The sequence below is a fragment of the Cornus florida genome, unplaced genomic scaffold (assembly GCF_030987335.1).
Source record: "Cornus florida cultivar Cherokee Brave unplaced genomic scaffold, ASM3098733v1 CherokeeBrave_3.0.0_Hap2_Chr10, whole genome shotgun sequence".
Lineage (NCBI taxonomy): Eukaryota > Viridiplantae > Streptophyta > Magnoliopsida > Cornales > Cornaceae > Cornus > Cornus florida.
In genome coordinates this window covers 94,012,243-94,032,007 of record NW_026775580.1, presented here as the reverse complement: position 1 = coordinate 94,032,007, position 19,765 = coordinate 94,012,243, and the positions used below count along the sequence as shown (strand labels likewise).

At 34.6% G+C, this 19,765-nt stretch overlaps 2 protein-coding genes across 6 annotated transcripts; one reads left to right on the top strand and one right to left on the bottom strand.

Moving 5' to 3' along the window:
* Positions 1 to 1,811: 1,811 nt before the first annotated feature.
* Positions 1,812 to 7,630, bottom strand: LOC132275975 (protein Brevis radix-like 4). 3 transcript variants are annotated; one of them, XM_059777204.1, is made up of 6 exons: positions 7,113 to 7,260; positions 6,444 to 6,937; positions 5,967 to 6,352; positions 3,709 to 3,844; positions 2,880 to 3,286; positions 1,812 to 2,313 (listed from the first exon to the last, which is right to left on the bottom strand). In XM_059777204.1, the coding sequence occupies exons 2-6, from the start codon at positions 6,570 to 6,572 to the stop codon at positions 2,235 to 2,237; spliced, it is 1,137 nt and encodes a 378-aa protein (XP_059633187.1). In that variant the 5' UTR covers positions 6,573 to 6,937; positions 7,113 to 7,260; the 3' UTR covers positions 1,812 to 2,234. The 3 variants fall into 3 exon arrangements, with proteins under 3 accessions (XP_059633187.1, XP_059633186.1, XP_059633188.1); XM_059777203.1 differs by having other exon boundaries at positions 7,117 to 7,260; XM_059777205.1 differs by adding an exon at positions 2,544 to 2,596 and having other exon boundaries at positions 2,252 to 2,313; positions 6,444 to 7,630.
* Positions 7,631 to 13,034: 5,404 nt separating this feature from the next.
* Positions 13,035 to 18,660, top strand: LOC132275974 (nuclear transcription factor Y subunit A-3-like). 3 transcript variants are annotated; one of them, XM_059777199.1, is made up of 6 exons: positions 13,035 to 13,217; positions 15,340 to 15,737; positions 16,502 to 16,614; positions 16,689 to 16,760; positions 17,076 to 17,243; positions 18,123 to 18,660. In XM_059777199.1, exons 2-6 carry the CDS (start codon positions 15,428 to 15,430, stop codon positions 18,459 to 18,461), a joined length of 1,002 nt encoding a protein of 333 aa, XP_059633182.1. In that variant the 5' UTR covers positions 13,035 to 13,217; positions 15,340 to 15,427; the 3' UTR covers positions 18,462 to 18,660. The 3 variants fall into 3 exon arrangements, with proteins under 3 accessions (XP_059633182.1, XP_059633185.1, XP_059633183.1); XM_059777202.1 differs by having other exon boundaries at positions 13,036 to 13,217; positions 17,082 to 17,243; XM_059777200.1 differs by lacking the exon at positions 13,035 to 13,217 and adding an exon at positions 13,239 to 13,638.
* The last annotated feature ends 1,105 nt before the right edge of the window (positions 18,661 to 19,765 follow it).

Below are 19,765 nucleotides of genomic sequence, written 5' to 3'. Positions count from 1 at the left end.
TGCATCTTCTAGATCTACTTCAAAAAAAGCTAGCAGTGGTCTTATTTTGAGAAATTCTAATGGTAATCCAATTAGAATTACATCTGTTTTTACTTCTCATGTGGCCAGTTCAGAGGTCGCTGAGGCTTGGGTTCTCTGCAAAGGAATGAAGATATTAATCCAATGGGGTTATGACAAGATAGATATAGAAGGTGATTGCTTATCCATCTTTACTTCCAATCTTTAGGATCCCTTTTCATTTCCTTTAGTGATCCGGTTCATGTTGAAGACAAATTCTCATTTTCGACTTGGTTGGACGCCGAGGGAAAATAATTTCGTTGCTCACAAATTCTCAATCTGGTGATGTGAGGTGGGATGTTTGGCCTACCCAGGTGCTGAAGGTTATTGAACTGGATATCAGGGTGTTTTTGTGTTTTTTGTTTGTTGAAAAAAAAAAAAAGCATCTGACTGGACCCACTGTAGACATATAAATTGGAGAGGAGCTTTGGAATTCAGGTTTTCCTTTTCCATTTCCATTTCCATTTTCATTTCCCCCCTCTTGTTGCCAATGAGTAAACGACAAAATCAATCACCCCAATGTTTGCCTTTGGATTAAAAGGAAAGACTGAAAAGAAAGGAAAAGAGAAAAGAACAAAAAGAAAGTGGACCTAACCGATAAAAAGAGAAAAAAAAAATTGACAGAATGAAGGTTTCTCGCTAGTGTTGTTAGTATTGTTTATTACTATAATGTATTAGTAGTTTCTTTAATTTCCTTCTTTAATTTCCTTTTTACTCGTATCAAAATTTTTTTACCTCATCCTCCTTTTTATATAAAAAAAAAGAATTACAACTATTTTTTCTTTTTCTCTTTCTTTAGTTATACAAACAAGAAGAGATAATAAAACCATATATTTTTTTCTTCTTATTGTAAAGCACTTTTTAGTATTATGCACTTAGTTTGAAAATTCTATTCGACTCCCTATTGCTTATTTTATATCTCAACACTGAACCATCATCAGTAATCCATCGTTTTCAAGCACCAAAATAAATTTATTTTGTTACATTAGAAAAGTAATCGAGTAATTTCAAGCATCCAAATGATTTTATGTTGTTCCACTAGAATCGAGTAGACAAATGCTATTGATTGTACAATGGTGGAAGGATGAACTGTAACAAGTGTTCGATTGAGTGTCTCTAATAGTCCATTTGACATGTGATTTGTTTTAAGCGTTATGTTTTTCGTCAATATCAAAACAACCGTTTTGTCGTAGGAGTGTTTTGAGTAGAAATCGAACCATGGTTAGTAACGAAAATTTGTTTTGAGAAGTTCAGAAATTTGCGATAGTTCCTCGGCTAAAATATCAAAACACACTATATCCCAATTTGGTGATATGTGTTTTGCCCAAAAAAACCTGATATGGTATGAACTATTCCACGCTAATATCAACCGTCCCAAATATGATATGAGTTCAAATTTGGATATCAATATCAGAAAAACAATATTATAACGCATGTCAAACGAGCCATTAGTATAGAAGTTTGACAATAATTAATGAAGACCAAATTCGACCAAAGTGTACTTTAACAGTATCTTCTTTGCCTTTTAACGTAAAATGTCTAGGCTCAGTCTTTTTCTCCCAACCACCTTTTCTTGTCACAGTGAGTTTCAGTTGGGTACAGTGATCGGAGCTGCAGATTTAGTTCAGTCAATCTCTCAAGCACGTTGGTTGTTCAATATCAGTTCAATTTCATATTCTTTGCAGCCAATTATAGGCTTTATAGCTATGTTTCTGACAGAAGCAATTTTACTTCACGTACCATAATTCCCAGTACATATTGTTCCATATAGAAAAAAACAATAACCCTGATAGAGACATTTCCTGATAAGAAAATCTGCGTGGCCTGTGATCAATTGAGGCAAGGAGAAGAAAGATAATTTTTGCCCCCTCTTGGCATTAAAATAAAGTTTTCATTCAAATTCGACATTTGTCAACTTTCACCTTCTATACCCAACCAACTCCACTTCCAAATACACAATTGTTGTTCTACATCCACCGTAATTTTATATTACTTAGAAAAAAGAAAAAAGAGATATTAATAGGGAAATCCACTGACCACAAGCTGGGCAGGTAGCATTTGAAATGGTGTCACTGATCACCCCAAAGGTGCCTGCTGCATCTTTTGATTCTTCTAAAGAAAACATTTTACTGGGAATAACAGGAACAAGAACGCAGAAGAACCACATGCATGCTCAATTACAAGTATTGTTTATGTATCCTTGCTCGGTTCTCTTCCCACCACAATCTAGCATGCATCTCCCCGAACATTTCCCGGCTGCACCGCACAAATATAGCATGGAAATAACCCAATTCAGTCCAAACCAATATGAGGGGAAAAAAAAAAATCAAATGATAAACATAGAAGAGTAATGTATCCATCCTTATAATCATTTATAAATTTTCCATGCACCCAAATAACAGAGATAGAAGTAGATTCATCTGTGAAATTCCAATTAGTTGGTTCAAGAAGTTGAATATGAAGATGTGTTTAGCAACAAGTAGAACCTCAATTAATGGCCCAGAAATTGAGCATGTATCAACCTTCCTCTGAGCCAAACCTACAGAAAGTTCAGGCAAATAGAGAATATTCACTTTTGGATTAACTTCAAAAGGCCTATCCGCAACACTTCCAATCCGACAAAGACAAAAAATATACCCTCTATCTACATAGCCAGGAATTGATCTTCTTCAGTTCAACCAGGAAAAATTATTGAGCTGGAATAATTTTACAAAAATATACCCTTCAAAATGCCACAAATATGCAATGCCGCTCTTCCTGCCACAAGTAGTGGCCAATTGAGGGGTTTTATAGAGTTTGCATGGGAGAAAAGTTAAACTAACCTGAATCTGACACGTCTGAGTTCCTTTGTGCCTCCAGGCAGTGCTCTGATAGTAATGTAAACTCCTGGCTCATCCTGTTCAACCCATTCTGTCTCTACATCACTGGAATTGCTGATGGATAACTCTCCGGAGTGATCTGCCTCTCTTGATGAGCTAGTCCTTATAGAGGCCTCCACTGATGATGTTTCTGTCTTAGCCCCACTAATGCTTGAGAGGTTTGGGGTCGACGCGAGACCGGAAGAGTCATGGTTATTTCGAGATTGCATTGGATGGTGGTGTTCAAGTGAATCCGAGGAAGAGTATCCCATTCCCATTCCCACTCCCACTTGACGGTGCAATGAACGAGGCAGGCGTTCTCTGCTCAGCGCCGGTGTTACAGGACTGTCAGCAGATTCAATTTTTGAAACCTGGAAGAAGTGGGTGAATGAAATCATTGGCATAAAACAAAAAGAACAAAATCCCAATGTACTTGATTAACTTTGATTCAAGACAAAATAAGCCGAGCTTCATCAGTAAGCTTTTGTTTAGGCCAAATTATTTGATATATATATGGATTAGGATCCTCTCCACAGAATCTTTCTCCTGAATTCCGCTGGCTTAGTCCAATTCTGCCACGTCATCATCTTATTCAACTTTACCGCTCACAAATTAGTTTAAAAAAAAAAAATTCAATATTGGGTTGGAGACGATGATGTGGCTGAAGCTGGACAACCTAAGCTTATAAATAATAATGTCTTAAATGGTAAATGGGGCAAGCAAAACCACTCTATACATGCCTTTTCAAGGTTACAACTTACAAGTCTGAGAGCTAATTAAGCTCGGATCTCACCTCATCTTCAGATCTTGGAGGGGTAGGAAGTGGGAAAGCGTGGCGGTTCAACCTCTGGACATTGTAGAGTTCCATTACCCTGTCATGATTCTCTGCCCACCACCTTTGAGCTTGCCATTTATTGAATATTCCTCGACTATTTAAAAATAAATAAACCATTAATCAGGATCGTTACTAAACCCGTTGAAATACGTGAGTGACAACTTTTTAATTTTTTTTTATGAACGAATCACAAAAGTGATAACATATCACATGCAGTGCATTTGAAATAACTTTTAAGAAATCAATTAAGAAGAAAGAGTGGTCTTAGGAAAATGATATTAGGATGATGCTTGCTATGCAGCCTATGCATGCCAAAAAGGTGAAGCAATAAAAAACGCATGGTCATGGCAATAACTAATCTTAGTGCCATGAGCATGACGCCTAGGCTAGAATGTATACGCTTAAAGCATCAAACACATCAAGACAAAGTAATCCTAAGAATTATAGTAGGTGGTCTTTTTATGAAATATTGATTATGTTAGGCCACTAAAGTGGACCTTCGCAAAACTTTTTTGACAAAAAAAGAAGAAGTAAAAAGAACACCCCCTCCATATTTTAAGGATACTGTCGTACTGATAACCCAAAACTGCCCTTACTGCGTGGAGTAATAATTTACATTGACTTTGCATGGGGGCATCTAATTTTCCACAAAAGTGTTAATAATTGATACTAAAAAGCAAGGAACGGATCAAACAACTAAAATAACTTAAGGGGAACCGGTTTTGATTACAGTACTCCAGCCAAGGTGTGAATATGGTCAATTCTCAATTCTTCAACAATTGTGCTGTTTCAAGATTTGTATAAGTCATGCTTTCAATGTGCTCTGAGTATTCATTTAGGTGTCTCATGGATGCTATTAGCCCAATGCCAAAGGAGTAATATGAGCATTGGGGTATTTACTCCCAGAACCAAGCACCACTTAATCAAATAGGAAATGAGACCACTGATGGGCAATTCCGTCCATGGAGAAATTGCTAATGATGTTAGTCCACAGTAATTAATGGAACTGGAAGGGGAATGCCATCATGGATGCACTCTATTGCCCCTCAAGTTGTATCACAGACATGAGGAAGGAAAAGAAGAGAAAATGAGTGACAAGGAGGGATCACTTAACCCCTATAACAGTGTTTTCACTATTCTTGGAGAATTTGAAGAGAAATGATAACTCTTTTAATGGAACTTTTCAAAACAACCTTATAATTACAAAGAAAACAAAATTGAAAAATACATCTCAGTCCTAAGGCTTTTTTAATATCTTCTTTATTTACCAAAGGGCCGTTGGCCCCTATTCTCAAAAAGGAGGGGAGAGATCCAGTCCGACAAAAGGGTGTGTGTATTTGTTTTACCAAAAGAGTGTGTGTATTTGTTTTAGCACTCAGAATTGTTTTCTGACAAAAGGAGGCTCTTGCCATTGTCTAGCTTTGGAAAATTGTTGTTGTTTACGGGACAAATAAAGTAACAAGTAACAACCATTCTCCAAATCCTGACAATGGCAGGAGCCTCTGGGCTAGCCTGTTTTAAAATTTAAAAGGTAATATTGCGTATAATCAATGGCATTTGTGTTTGGACCTAAGTCACATTAAGCGGGAAGAGGAGCGAAAGCGAATTTGAGAGTAGGAGCGTGAGAGTAGTAGAATAAAGTCATAAATAGTTAAAATTTGAGCCAGAGCGTGAGAGCGCTAGTAAGAGTGATACCTGTTAAGAAAGATTGTGTGACTTAGGTTTGGACCATATCTTTTAATGTGGTCCAATCACAAATGCACATAGTCTTTAATTATAAAATAAGGAAACTAATATATAAGGAAAACCACGTATTCCTTTTATTTTATTCATTTATTACTTTTCAGATTTTATAATGAAGACAATATGTATATTTGTGATTGGATCACACATGGCCGTGAGTAAGCAAGTATTGTCCTATATTTTTTAAAAAACATAATAAGCTTTGGGATTTGTAATATAGTAGCATTACTTTTGTGAACATTTTTAATGCACCAATGCTTTACTATTTTTTATCTAAATGAAAATGGGCAAAATTGTAAATTTAATAAAATACAGTAATTTCTGTCTTTTCTCTTCATACTTTCCAAACAAGAATATAGGTTATATACTTTAGATTATCCTCCTTTGCTTTTCCATTCCACTTAAGAAACGGGGAAACAATTAATCAGACAAATCAGGATCGTCCAAAGCAAAATCAGAGAACACTAAAGTACCTGAACCGAATGCGTTTGAGATCGTTTCCGCCACGTGGAAGCGAGACAAAATTGATGAGAACACCGGGCTCCACCTGTGCAACCCACTCCTTGGGCTCGTTTTCCTCCACGAACACGACCGGGTCAACTCGGCGCCCACTCACCGATGCCGCCGGCGTCCCTTCGCCGCTCGAAATCCCCTTCAGCCTCGCCTCCATTTCCTTTCCCCACGGCCTCACCGTCGTCGAGCTCGATTTCGAGCTCCCCGTCCGTCGATACGTCCGCCGGAACCTCTCCGACGCCGAGTCCCACTCGGCATAGCTTTTGTGTCGGTTCTGAGCCGACGGTCCCGAACACGGATTGCAGTTCCTATACGCTCCCGATGCCTTCAATGCCATGTCCTTGATCTAAAACCCCAAATACACAGTCACACACACATATCTATACACATCATAGGAAGAAAAGAAAAGAAAATGATAGTATGAGAAGATGAATTACCTGATAAGTGAGAGATTTGATGGCATGCTTGGTACCATGCGTGCCATTACTATTAGGGTCTATTTCATGATCAGGTTGATTAAGAGATTCATCGCTGTGCTCGTTTGAACGAGCTATGCATGTAATCATTTTCGATTCTCTAAGTGTATGTGTGTGTGAATAAGGATATATATATACAATCTTCGGAAGAGAATTGATTGTGAAATGAAGAAAGAATTAAACACTATACGGATTGTGGAGACGAGTAGATAAGAAAGAACAGAGCAATCGTTCAACAAAATGCTTACATTAATTACTAATTAATATATATGCAGATATAGAGATACATATACATATATAGAGATACATGTGATATGTGTTTGATATATATGGGGCCTCTGAAATGGAAGGATCAGTTGTGGTAAGAGTTTGAGAGCGCAGTGAACGAGGCAGCAGTGTCCCTGCACGGGAACTTTTAAAGCCTCTGCTTAAATGACACCACCAAAGAGAGAGTCCTGAAATAAATAGCTAAAAGTCAAAAATGGAGAAGATTAAAGAGAATGAACAAGGTGGTTTGTGTATGAAGCAAAATGATACAAAGATTGAAGAAAATGCTATATATATGTGTGTGTGTGTGTGTGTGTGTTGAAGAAGGCGAGCTAGGAAGATACAAGGATTAGCGAAATTTACATACTAAAAAGCAAATTTGTTTTTTGGGGTTTGGGGCGATTTGAAATTGGCAGATCCAAAATTATTAGAGCTTCAAGAGGAAGAAAGTGAAAGTATTTATTTCACTTTTTAGTGGGGGGACTTTTTCTTTTTTGGCTCTTCTCATTTTCGCTTCAAAACGGGGCGACTTTCTTTTTCTCCTTTTACCTGCAACCGGAATCTACGGGTGTTTCTGTAAGCTACAACCATCATAGGAATAGCTACGCCATCCCATTTGCTTCTTTACGTTCTCGTCGTCCCAATCTCGTCTCTCGAGTCTCGCCTCACTTTACAAAATTACTTTTAAATTTTTTTTTTTTTTTTTCAAAAATTAATATCAGTTTTCTTACTTTTCTAAAATTATTAATTATTAAAAAATAATCTATAAATTAAGGTATGCACACATTCGATTTGGTATGGTTTTAAGCTAAATTGGAAATAAATCTTTTCCAATTATTTGGTTTAGTTCTAAATCACAATTTTTTTTTTTTTAATAATATTGTGAAAATAATCGGTTTACTTTTCAATATATATATTGTGGGAATAAATTACATGGATACAAAAGCAAATACAAAATTTGTGACATGTTATAAATTAAAGATTTCTAATTTTAGAATCGAAACCGAACCGTAAAAAAATTGAACCAAATCTTCAGTTTAGTTCGGTTCATATCGATTTACTAATTTCAATAATTATTTGTGCACAATTTCTATATACTCAATTAGTACATCGAATAATAAATTAATAAATATATTTTATTACATCTAATAATAAAGTATACAAGTAATTATATTTAATTTTGTGACATAAACAAAATGGATTCATAGATCTTATAACTCCAACGAATAACCTCCTCACCTCATACGTACAAGGTTGAAAAATCATCTTTGAGCGTCCCCAAGAAAATTTTTCAATAATTGTTTGGTGCATATGGTAGAGGAGATCACATGCGTCGATGGTGGATTATCAATACTCTTAAGACACCACCATCAGTCAGTAGATTAAAGAAAGTTTGAACCATTTATCTAAAACGTATTTGAGAATATAATTTTTTGAGGATAAATTATATTCATATCTCTTAAAGTTTCATTAATATATACTGACTTCCTCCTCATTTGTCAAATTATACTTATCTACCTTAAAAATTTTATATAAATAATACATACATCATCTTTGTTAACAGTTAACGAAAAAAAATCCTGATATTAGTAATTTTGTAACTTTTAAATTCTAATCACCTTTGGAAGACAAACTCGGTAAAATGAGAGGTTAGTGTATAATATACATTGACAAAACATCAGTAAATGTCAGTGTAGTTTATCATAATTCCTATATAATGTATAAAAAAAGAGGGTTTGTACATTTAAACTGGTTCAGAATATTGTGAAACGGTTCAGAGTATATCCGATGTGAACGTTAAAATATTGAAAGTACCTTTTTTTTCCTAGTATGAGAAGACCTGAAAGGACACATCTCTGATGTACAATTAAATTCTTCTGTTTGTTGGTTTGATGAGTTGTGCAAAGTGTTGTTGAATTGTTGAGGGAGAATTTTTTTCTTTTTTTCTTTTTTTGCTTTGCATCACTGTACTCAATAATGTTTATGAAATTAATTAAAATTGAATTTTCCTTTTGAGGAAAACGATATTTACATTATGTAAAAGTTGTAGTCTCAAACTTTCACTTCTTTTAAGGAATCGATACAATTAAGCCCTTAAAAATGTTGTCACACTCTCTACATGTGTCAAATAAAAAATAAAAAAAAAATACTTTAGAGTCCAGTACTCCACTTTTAAACAAAATTTATGTTATTTACTTTACTAAAAGATCAATGAAGTGTGCCAGTACTTTTATAGAATGTGAATACCACTTTACTTTTTCTTAATCATGTTTAATTATAAATGGAATTTCTTTTAATAATTTATTCTGGTACATACCAGAGTGAATATGAGATCCGGTATTATTAGATATAGATTGAATTGACTTTATTCGGATAGGATGAGATTTGGATAAATCTCAACGGATCCAATAATAATCACGCAATCCAGTCCGGGCTAGGCCTGTTTCCTTCTATTTGAGCTTTGAGGCTTTGTAAGCCCACATACTGGTCCTAGGATAGAGTCGGAACAATAATTTTTAGTACTTACTACTACTTTTGGGCCCAAAACCCTCACACCATTCTCTCTCCGTGTCTCGAAGCTCATCTAATATTGGAATGGACCATACCTCGTGAGTAATTGCTTGTTTTTGTTAGGGTAGGGACTTGGACGGTTTGGCAGCCCACTCCAGATTCAAACTTGAATGGTCCGTGCCAAGTTCAAGTTTCCAAGAACTTACTCACATTTTAACTCGCGCCATATTTGGGATTTTCAGGTCATTTAAAATTGTAATCTTCTACTAATAAATAGTGATTATATAAAAAATTGTTAACCAAACTAAGTATATTATATCTTTTAACAATAATTTATAAATTGTAATAAAAGATAATATCAATCATTCGATGATTCCAAGTGTGTCAAGTTTAGGTGAATACCCTCCAATAAATATTATGTCATTTGGTTTTAACATTATTTTATATAAATAACATAGAACATTAAAAATATAAAAATTATACTTTCTTTTTTATAGGGGCATTTGGGTTAAAACATTTGTCCAATTGTCATTCAAAATAAAATCTGATTCTAAAATTTAAATATAGCCTCGTTTTATGGTTCCAAGTATCATGATCAGACACGTAAAATTTTCAGGTGAGCCTCGAATTGCTAGAGTTAGGCCCACTCAAGTCTCACCCAAAGACAAATGTAAGATAGAAAAAATAAAGTAAAATTATACATTGTTCCATACTTCTTCTATCTGTATCAATTGGATCTTTCAATTTTTATTTTTTTATTTTTTCCACTGTCAGTAAATAATTTGTCCAATTATCTTTTTCAATAAATGTCGGTTAATAGTATATTTCATTATAGGTTATCATTACTTGCTATATTAAAGAGACACATATTGGTTGGAGAAGAAAATGCACTAGAAGAGTTCAAATAGTACAATAGCAACAAATGTTGTGGTGATTATATATGAATTCGCTCGCCATTTCTCTCCTTAACAAAGAATGGTATCTATTGATTACATACTACGTTTTAATAGGATAGAATTTAAATAAGATATTAAATGTGTTCGGCGCCTCTAATAAAATATAATATATTATTTCGTTATTAGTAATTTTATAAATAAGTGGACCAATTTTTTTTTGAAATAATGCATTGTCATTAAATAAGTACACTAATTACATGGCGCGTAAGACACACTTAACATCTACTCGAACTCAAAAACCCCAACAACAACTTAATTTTATTATGAAATTGCTTATTTTAGGAGAGCTATCCTGTCTTCATCACATGGAAACAAGAATACAAAATAGTGTCTACTGAAATCACTTTGGACTGATCGATAATACTAGTTGAAAAAGAAAAATAAGGTATAATACTTTAGGTCAGATAATACTTTCAATTTACAATCATATCTTAAAAGACTATTATTAGGTTCAAGTCTGGTCAATTGATATTACAGGAGGAGTAAATGTTTGGCTTTATTAATTTTACACAAGGAGCTTTTAATATGAGACCATCATTAAAGTGCCAAGAAGTATGAATACTAATACTAGATACTGATAATCATGGTTACGATACGAGAATACGATAATTTTTTTTTTATTTAAAAGAAAAATATACGAATATGACACGTACACATTAAAAATAACATATAATGCATTTTTATATAAAATAAAATTAATAATAGCTAGATGCTTTTTATTATTATTATTATTATTTTATATTATTTTTTACTTAATCCATAATATTTAAATTGCATTGAATTTAATTTTTTTTAAATAATAATAATTATAAAAAAGTGTCAGTACTTCATCATTAACAAGTAAATATTTCGTGTGGTCCATACACTACGTACCGAGCACATCGCAACCATCAGGGCACATCGTGTACCGAGCATATCACAATGGTTCACCAGCACAAGCATGAACGATTCCAATGTGCCCCATAACAAGTTATTAAATTAAATATTTCAAAATCAAATTGGAACCAAACTTGATTCATTGGCAGGCCAAAAACATTGAAGATTTTGATTTGTATCAAAAGTTCTGAACCTTCTTCGCTTTTATTTATTTATTTTGGGCCGGCATACACTACTATTTTGGAGAGAAGTATTTCTCTTTCTTTTTTCAATCTAAGCCGACGACGCAACTAACTGGTCATATTTTTGTCTCTTTCGGCGTCGTTTTGCAACGGGAAGGAGTCAGAATCCGCCGGACTTCCAAAGCGTTCCTATTAGTTTAAGTCCAAGTAACTACAGTTAATATACTACATTGAAAAACCGATAAATATTCTTTTACCCTTACGAATATTCTTAATTTACTACTAAACTATACTCCCTCTTGCTCTTGTGACGCTAGGTGCACTTATAATTACAGTATTTAATTTTGTGATATTTGTATCATTGTCTTTTTGAATTGTGATGGAGAGTCTAAAAATACAAAATGATGTCATTAAAATTGATAAGATCATCCTAATGGCATTCTTTATCTACATAAAATAGTTTGATTAATTTGAGAATTGGACTAACTATTATTATTTTTTGTTTTAAAAGTTCAAGCGAACACACATATACAAAATTACTCTTAATTGTGTTCAAATTAGGATGACAATTTCCTCCGATCCAGCAGGTTTTCGCCCCGCCTTGTCTCTAATAGGGTGGGCTTGGTAGTCTTTGAAATGGGTTTGGGGCAGGGGTGGATTTAGTGATGAACCTACTTCGACTCCGTCTTGATTGTATATGTGCCTTAAAAAATTATATATATATATATATATATAATTTTTTTAAGACTCTTGTTACTTTATTACAATTGTCATTCAATAATTTAAAAGTTGTGCCAACTTATTTATCGATCAATATAACATTGGGTTAGTTTTTTTTTTTTTTTTTTTTACTAAATAATAAAAGTGGCATTACCCAACTCGCTTTGCAATTAAACGAAATATGCGTGGGGGAGTCAGTATTTTGTTCGTCAGGACGGGGATGATATACCGATTACAAATTCATTCCGGAGTAAGTATGACGAATTTTTTAATAAAGTGGAATATAATTTAGCCAAACTCGCTCCAACTCCGTTCGGTTCAAATAATCAATCTTTCTTTTGAGCCTACAGTTCATATTATGTTAGCTAATGCTCATTTTAGTGGTATCATTTTTCAAGTCAAAAACTCATCAAAAGTTAAAATCATAAAAAATTATATATATTTAGTTCATAATGAAAAATGATATTTAAGCCAACGTTTTAGACCTAAAACACACTAGGGCTTATCTACATTGACGAACCCATGATAAAAAAATTCATTCCACGCTTGCTTATCTACCTTATAGATATATTTTAAGTAAAATTCGTAGAATAAAAGTCCTCCTATTAGTGTTTTAAATCTAATTTATTGATGGTAACATTATTCTTAATCTATATCATATGGTGTTTTTTTTTTTTTTCAATCTTATCCTTATAAGCAAGAAGTCAATGTTGACAAAGTTGAACTCTTAACCAAAACTGTGATGAACAGAGAGAAGATAACATAAACTATGTGGGGGTATTATAGCAAATAAACGAACAGAGTGGGGGCAAGTGCAAAGTAAAACTCATAAACTCTGGAGCGTGGAAAGCGCGTGGCTTGTTAGTTGTATAAACTCTCTATTAACAAAAGCCAAAATATTGAAGGGTGCGTTTGTTTGTTTGCGTGTGGTGTAGGTGGGGTCCACTGAGAAAAACGACGTTAAATGCTAAAAAAACAAAACAAAGGACAAACAAGGTGGGTTGATGACTTGATGTTAATGGTGTTGGAGGTGGGTGGCGTGTCTTTATTCAGACTATTGTATCACTTGTAGCAATGCCAGCGAGATACTCCTCAAAATTTTAGAGAGAGAAAGCGCGTTTGTGTTATGGAGAGAGAAAGAGAAGACGACCTGAAGGTTTCATGGGAGGAGACATGCCCAATTTCATCCCTACAGTTGTAGTCCTTGCTCATTCATCCCAAAGGTCTCTTTCATTTCTATTTCTCCATGACTCTCTCTCTCTCTAATTATATATATACATGTGTAGAAGAAGTAATAGTAGTAGTAGTTTCTTCTTCTCATGGAGTCTCCACCTTTCATATTTCATCTGCTCATTTTTTTTTTTTTTGTTTTGGTTCTGTTACCTTCTGATCCTTTTTGTCTTTCCTCTTTATAACATAACTTTTTCCTTTTCCATCATACACATATATGGTCTATGATAAGTGTGGTTTGGTTTTATTTGTTAATTTTTGAATGCATGTGGAGTTTGGGATCATGGTGGTGTTATTGGTGTAGATGGTGAAGGAGATTTGGGTAAAATTGTTACTTTTATCGGGTTCAGGACTTATTTATTTATTCTTGGTTCTTGATAGAGACTCTCTCTGTCTACACACACACATATCAGAGTGAGTGATGGATTCTAAATGATGAAATTGTTTTCACATTTGCATTTGCCCTTTGGTTCTGATGAGTTTTATGTTTGGTTAGTGGGCAAGATACATGTTTATCATGGTTGATATCTATAGGCTTCTGTGATTGGTTGTGTTGTGCAAGTTTTGCAGTTGGTCTGATGGTTTGATTTTTATATATTTAATGAGTTCCTATTAGGTTATTGACTTCTGTTGTTGCATGTTTACCAAGTGCCAAACTGATCTATATATTGATTGATGAAGAATTGTGTTGATCATATCCTTTAGGGGTTTTCCTTTTTTCTTTAACTAGGTTTCTGAGTATTAGCCCATCAAGACTACCCTTACTTTGTTGGGTTGTGATAAGTTGAAAGCTGTTTGGAACCCCTTGTTAAGAATTGAATTTTGAATTCAAAATTGAGATTGTCTTTGTTTCTTATGCAAACTGCTCAAGCTGTATCTGGTATATCTAGCTTTCATGCTTACTAGTGTTACCGAGTTTAGAGACAATGAGGTAGAATGTGTGGTCGTTGAAGAAAGAATATAGATTTAGGAGCATATATTAGAAGTTTGGGATGTCAAGCGTGAGAGAGGGTTGGAGTTTTGATGTTGCCTCCTAACCTTTTATTCATTCGGACCAACACTGGGATTTGGCCTTTTTAAAACTGCATAGTGTTGTAATCTTTAAAGTAATTTTTGGAATTGAACTTCTAAACACTGCCTAACGACGACGAACTTCTAAACAGCAACTAATATTAGGCTGTCAATTGTCAACCTAATTTCTTTACTAATATCCCACAGTTTGACACAAAATCATAACTGGCAACTCCGAAATGCTATGTCTGCTTAGAGAACTGTTACATTTTAAGCATCCCATATTATATACCCACATCTCTTATATTAACATAGCTGTATCCTAAAGAGGTATGTGTCTGGACTCATTCCAGGGCAGCGAATTGTTCATACTGAGATAACTATCGCTGTTGTCTTTGACTTTGATAAGTTAATTCCTTTTTCTTTATGTTCTGGTAATTACTATACATACCCACACATCACTGCGGGACTTAACGTTGCATCTCCCACCTTTGGAGTTTCGTGAATTTCCACCCAAGCTTATGATGGTGGCATTGTGCTTGTTTGCCTTTTGACTGCGGTGGTTCTCTGTAAATATGTTGGCACTCTGGTGAGCATTTGTGATGTAGTGTGGACCGGTCACTTCTATTAATTGATGAGTTTAACAGTGCGTTTGGATTGAAGAAGTTGGAAGGAAATGAATGCAAGGAAGAGGAGGGAGACCTTATCTTGTGTATGCTTTAAAAATGAAGAGGGAAATGAAAGGAAAAAAGGACGGAGAAAGAGGTGGGTTTGTTAACTTCTCCAAGAGTAATTTTGCTATCCGGCTAAAGGTGTGAAGATTTGGAAGGAAAATATTAAGTAGTCAGTGACTAACTATTTGTCCCTGTTGACTAAACTTAAATTTATGGAAATTGTTGACTAAACTATGGCCGATTTTCCCTTTGGACTCTTAGGACTTTTGCATATTTTCTCATTAAAATAAATTAATACAGATCAATTCTCTTGATTGAAATCAATGTTGCTAATTTCATAATTTTCTGTATATTTGGAAATAATTAAGGCATTGGTGACTTATTTTTATGCCTTGTATTTATTTATTTTTATTTTTATTTTTTTAAGCAGCTAATCTCAAAGTGATCCAAAAAGAACTATTTTTCGTAAAGGATCTTCAGGATTTCCTGTCACAGTTCAGAATTCTTTGGTTAACCAAATGCCTATTCAAGTTCATAACTTACCCAATAAAAGTTTTGGTCGAAGTCCCATCCATGCAATGTCGTATTTTTCTCTTAATTGTCCATCATGGAGGAATTCACATGAACACCAACTTCACGAGTCTTTATCCAAGAATTCAAGTTTGGAAGTGGAATCTCCACCCCGACACCGTAAAGAGGCAAAGCGTTTAGGTTTCCAACTGCAAAACCAGAACTCATCCTCATCTCAGTCAACTGATCAATCTCACCAGGAAGTGACTGTTATTGGAGGGACTAATTCTCAAGCTCAATGCATTTCATCAGAATCTGGTATGAGGCTTTAAATTTCTTGATTTTTTTGTAATGTGTTGTTCCTGATATTGGCTATTGCACAAGTAAGGTAGAAGTGGTTATTGTTAAGGTGGCTTCAACAACTTTTCATTTTAAATTTCTTGTTGCATAGATTTCTTTTAATGGGATTGCAGTGATGGGAGTACACTAATAAAACCGTCATCTAGTTGTACCATGTTTCATTTTTATTGTTGTGTGGGTGATCTTCATTGTTGACACTACATTTGATGTCCTTTATTGATTAGTATTTCTCCTGTAAACCTAAAGAGTACTGATGCAAGGTTGAGAACTGGTTGTAAAATGAAATGATCATAAATCTTTGGTTAATCATATGATTTGATATTTACAGTTGATCCCAACGAGTGGGAATTTATGTTTTCTAAAATGAAATGATCATAAGTCTTTGGTGAATCACATAATTTGATCTATATGGTTGATCCCAATGAGTGGGAATTTATGTTTTCTGATTTATTTATTTATTTTCCTGATTCCAAATCTAGTTTTAACTAACACCATCTGTGTTTTTAGTGTTTAAATGGAGTACAATGCATCATCTTTCTCTATAGTGCCATCAGTCCGTTGTGTTATTGTTTGCATCACATTAATTTGCTCATGACTGGAGCCACCAAGGGGCTACCTTCACAAATTATTTAAATCATGTATCCTGAGTTGCTGGCATATGTCGATGATCTTACGCTCATCTAGTCTGACCTTAAACCTATTGTTTTTTTCCATCTACCAAGATCAAGACAAAAGTCATGGGAAACGTATAGAAGACCAAATGAAGCCAGTTTTCTTAATGGCCAATCCGGATTTAGTCATCAATCCTTCACAAGTTGATATTAGGCACACAATGGTAAATCGAGATGTTACTTTTTGGTTTGCCTTTGGCTTTGTCATTAATCTAATACGTATAACCTTCCATTTCAGTCTTGCATTCCCCATAATTATGCTGATCCGTGCTTCACTGGGTTATATACTGCCTATGGACCGCAGGCCATCGTAAGTACTGTTGAGCACATTATTAATGCTTTACATTGTTTTGACAATACCATTGTGCTGCCTTGTCGATTATATCCAGTAGAAATTACTGAGCTGTTGGAATCTCTGAGTACATTTATGGTGGTGAATTATCAGTGCAACCAGTTTGTGTTCAATGGAGGCTCAATCTGGATATCTATCTTTCTGAGCTTGAAGTTCATTGAATGTGTTTCAGTCAAATGTCATGTAGTGTATGAAGAGTTTTATGAGTCAACATTATTCCTCTTTCTGACTGTTGTTCCTTTTATGATGTAATTATTATGTGAACTTGATAAGATTCAGCCCCAAATGGTGGGAATAGCACCTGCACGGGTCCCACTGCCTCCTGAACTTTCAGAAGATGGCCCCATTTATGTCAATGCAAAACAGTATCATGGAATTCTCAGAAGGAGACAGACACGGGCAAGGCTCGAGGCTCAAAATAAGCTTGTCAAAAATCGAAAGGTACGTACTTTCACTCCAGATTTACTTGAGAATTGGCTTGCCATCATTTATAGATTTCCTCTAATTGCTTCACTCTAGAATGAAAACAGAAAAATACAGGGGGGAAAAAAAGAAATGAAGATAAGAATTATACCTACCATTGGATGTGTCCCCTTGTTAATCAGCTTTTGTGAAACCATCTTAATTTGATTATTCCTGCAAAATTTTACCAACTTATGGTTGTGTACAATCGTTTGAACACGCCAGAAAAAAAGAATGCAGTTCGGAAAATCAAAACTCATGTAATTAGGCTGCTTGTTGAATAGATGCTCTACTACATGGACATCTAATGTGGTGGGTTTCAGTACTCTTTTGGGGGTACAGCGATGTATGGTCAGTTTCTAGACCCATCATGTGGGGTTGTGATGAGTTTCAATTGTCTAGGGTCAAATTAAAATAAAGGAAGAGGAGCCAAAATTTATTAAATCCGAACTCATGCACTATATTTGGCACCATAAAAAGGTAGATCCTGAAAGTTACACGTCACCTTCATTTTTTACTGTATGGCATTGATACTTCACTGAATACATAGCTACTTACCAAAAAAGAAAAATGAAACCTACTCTATATTTTTAAGATAAAGGGAATTGATTTCTATTACTTAATACTTTTTGAATGTCGTTACAGGCGGATGTGTTTATTTTGATATCAAATTACACATTACTTCAATAAGAATGACAACACGCTGTTGTTCCGGGGAAAATTATTAGTGATAATAACAAGATACCGTTGTATCACTATAGTGTTTGTCCCATTGAACAACAATAATGCAGTCCTTTTATCCAAATAAATCCTGTTGATATGAAAATGGACTGAATACCTGCTTTCAAATCATTGCAGCCATATCTTCACGAGTCTCGGCATCTCCATGCATTGAATAGGGTAAGAGGTTCTGGTGGACGCTTTCTCAGCACCAAAAAGCTTCAACAATCTGAGCAGAGCCCCACTACCAACTCCCATTATCCTTCGGGCTCTCGTCACTTTTGTCAAAAGGGATATATGTCACAGTTTGATAACCATCAGTCTGAAAGCAGCACGAGTGTCACCAACACTGATGTCCATTTACAGCAGCAGGATCACAGATTCTCAGTCATCTCTCCACACATGGGCGTCACTGTTGCAGGCAACGGGAGCCTTATGTGCAATGGCACTTGGCCCCGAGCTCCAGTTGTCCGGTGAGGTGGGAGCAAATGCTCCCCTGCCACCGGCTGGGCAATTCATCCTTGGCTTTGTCACTTCAACTTCCTATGGTTTGAGTTTGTTATTAAAGACGTTGAGAATCCTCCTAATCCTAAAATACTCTGTTACTTTCTTATTCTATATAAATTCTGAATAAATAGACATAATTTTAAAGTGGTCATGTTCATGTTTGGGGGTTTATAGCTTTTGTGATCCATTAGTTAATTAGACAGTCTAGTATGATATCACATGATGTTTTTCAGGAACATGTTCAATGGTTGTATGTGAATTTGGACATGAGTAGACGAATCCTGTCGGCTTCTTGTCCAGATTCAACTTGGGTGCCCAAAATAAATTGATGGTTCCAGTGGTTGAGTTTTTATTCTCCTTCAATTTTGAAAATTGTTTCCAGAAGGTGACCTTTCTCCATTCTCGGTATCGCGTACCACCGAACCTAACCACCTCCATAACCGTTCTTCAAATAAAGACGGGTGTTTTGCCAGGATTCATCACCTCAAATTGAATCACTTTCAGAATTGGCTAAGGTTTACAGATTTTGCTACAATGTTACTTTGCATTGAACAAAGTTATAACAAAAATTTGACCGCGAAATTTGTTAACTTAACCGTGAAATAAACTTAAAAAAGATAAAGGAAACCAGAACTTTAAATATACTTAAAAAAGATTAAACAAATGTAAAAGTATTTACTAAATTATAAACTTTATTTAAAGAGAGGGATGACAAAATTACAGTTGTACTAATCCATGCATGATAAGAAGTTGATCCATCAAAAAAAAAAATAATAATAATCCATCAATCTTTTTCGAAAGTGTGTATATATTATTATTTCCTTTACATATTAAAAGCAGAAATTAAAGCGACTGTAAGATACTAAAATACACACACAATAAAGTTAATGGAATTATTGTTTAATAATCAGATGGATCATCTTTAAGTTATCATAACCATTATTTAGAATTAGAGTTAAGCATGTATTTAAGTAACCAACTTATTAAATGGATTATTTAGATTCAACTTTTCACGAGAGCCATCTTTTGACAAGCTATTTATAAACATAAATAATAATGCATGATGTTAACAATGTATTTAAAAATAATCAAAATTCTATGAAATATGGTGATAAAAATGAAATTTCACCATAAAAAAAGTAGGTAATATTTCTTTGCTGCTACATTTGAGTTTTTCTTCTTCTTCCATTGTCAAGAGATTCTCCTACCCATAACTATTTCTGTGAATATGTTAAGGGAAACGGGAGAATATATGTAACATATAATTAAAAAAA